The sequence below is a fragment of the Benincasa hispida genome, chromosome 5 (assembly GCF_027475165.1).
Source record: "Benincasa hispida cultivar pf3 chromosome 5, pf3_genome.v1.1, whole genome shotgun sequence".
Classification (NCBI taxonomy): Eukaryota; Viridiplantae; Streptophyta; class Magnoliopsida; order Cucurbitales; family Cucurbitaceae; genus Benincasa; species Benincasa hispida.
In genome coordinates, this window is record NC_143482.1 from 35,734,484 (window position 1) to 35,736,528 (window position 2,045).

At 31.5% G+C, this 2,045-nt stretch overlaps 1 protein-coding gene across 1 annotated transcript; it reads right to left on the minus strand.

The window, feature by feature from the left end:
- Positions 1-976: 976 nt before the first annotated feature.
- LOC150036071 (uncharacterized) lies at positions 977-1,831 on the minus strand. Its single transcript, XM_090313674.1, has one exon. It carries the CDS (start codon positions 1,751-1,753, stop codon positions 1,217-1,219), a length of 537 nt encoding a protein of 178 aa, XP_090169800.1. The 5' UTR covers positions 1,754-1,831; the 3' UTR covers positions 977-1,216.
- Between the last annotated feature and the right edge of the window lie 214 nt (positions 1,832-2,045).

The following is a 2,045-nucleotide window of genomic DNA, read 5'->3' on the forward strand; positions in this document are numbered from 1 at the left end:
TCGTATTACAGTTTTGAAGAAGCGGGTGGTTCCATATGAGTGGTGGATATGACAATTTTAATTATTGTTCTATGGAAGTGTGTTGTCGATATATAAGTGTTGGTTAGTGTGTTTATTCATATTTGATAAGTACTTATAGAATGGATTGGAAGTACTAAATGTTGTTTGTGGATGGACAAATTATTACTTATACTATAGAAGTGTGCTTTATTGTAGTTCTATGGAAGTGTATTATTGTATTTTAGATAACTGTGTATTTAGTTTTGTGGTAGAGTATATTGTTGTGTCGATTGTTTTATTTTAGGTTTCGGTTCTGTATATTTAAAGGTAGCAGAGAAATATTGTTGGCTTGCCACACATATAGTGTAACAGGCACACTTTACAACAAAATAATTTTTTTTTTTTTTTACGTTTTTTTAATTAAATAAGATGGACATTTCTTGACCCAAAATGAGACACCTAATGTCGTTTTCAACTGTTTGACTGACATTAAAAATTGATAGGACATTTTTAAAAATGAGAAATTAAAAATAATATCGGACAATTATTGAGATAATTTGGTAAAAAACTGACATAGAAAATAGTGTACAATGTTGGTTTTCAACCAACATTGAAGATAATTGACATTGAAATTCCAGTCAACTATAATGTCGATTTAAGACAATCGATATTAAAAACGTTTTGAAACACGATCTTCAATGTCAATTTTCATTCGACATTGTACCCCTATAATGTCAGTTTTAAACTGCATTAAATCCCAATTTTGTAGTAATGAGTTATAACTCAAATTCATATATTGACATACGGAAAATAAGTATATTCTACTATTGATATGCTATTCTAAATATAAGTATATCTTGCAGGTACTTTAAATTAATAATGGCTAATCAATCTCATATGTATCCATTTAAATTGGTTTTTTCCATCATTTTCTTCAAGGGTGTTAGAATTGCTTAAACTACATAGAAACACATCATTGAAACTATCACACACGAAAATAAATATCTATTCATAATATGATGTTTTATAAGGAACATTCTATAACTATAAAAATACTCTTGACGAGAATAGAAACGACATACATAAAAATCTCACACACTTACTAGAAATGATGATTAAAGGGAAAAATATAAAAAAAAAAAGACAATACATAGTTCAGTGTTGTATATATAATAATGTATGTTTAATCCATTTGTTGCAGATCTGAATATGTTAATCAAGGTTTTGTTGCGGTTGTGTGGGGTGGGTTAAATGAAGGGAAAGGCATGTCCTTTGGAAGAGTCGGAAGGATTGACTTTGGGAGGGAGGGCAATTCAGGTAATTTAGGGAGTTCTAGTTTAGGTATATTTGGTAATTCAGGTAGCTTTGGAAGCTCAGGCTTTGGTAGATTTGAAACTTCAGATAACTTGGGAAGATCAAACTTGGGCAAGCTTGGAACTTCAGGAAATTTTGAGAGATCAACATTAGGTATTTTTGGTAATTCAGATAACTTTGGAAAATCAGGAATTGTAGGCTTTTCCAAGGGTGGAAGGTGAGGCAATGGAGGTAACTCGACCTTCGGTACTGGAGGAAGCTCGGGCTTCGGCAAAGTTGGTATCTTTGGCTTTGGAAGCTCTTCGGGCACCTTAGGTAATGGCATCTCCAATAGATGTCTTGCGCTCACTATCGTGATTAAGAAATCAAAATTCATCAACATAAGAATACCAAGTAATATAAGAGGAAATGTTAAGGTTGAAAAACCATGAGTAGCCATTGAACTTCAAAACAAAAGACTAAAGCGATAATAACACAAGGCTATAGATTATCGTCCCGAAATGATCTTGAATAGATATGTAAGTGTTGATGATCTCCCTTTGTAGCATGTTAGAGATATTTATAGTAGAAGAAAAGAGATGATGGTTAAAGAAGTGTTAGTTCAACTTTCCCACCTACACATATGACTACTGTCTCTAAAATGCAATGTATGGCCTTCTAAATTTGAGCAGCTTTCTTCCAAGATTAAAAATCATAAAAATTAAAAATAAATTAAAAAATAGAATGTATAT

Coding starts and splice junctions, on each gene's coding strand:
- LOC150036071 (XM_090313674.1), bottom strand. CDS start 1,753: ATGGCTACTCATGGTTTTTCAACCTTAACATTTCCTCTTATATTACTT.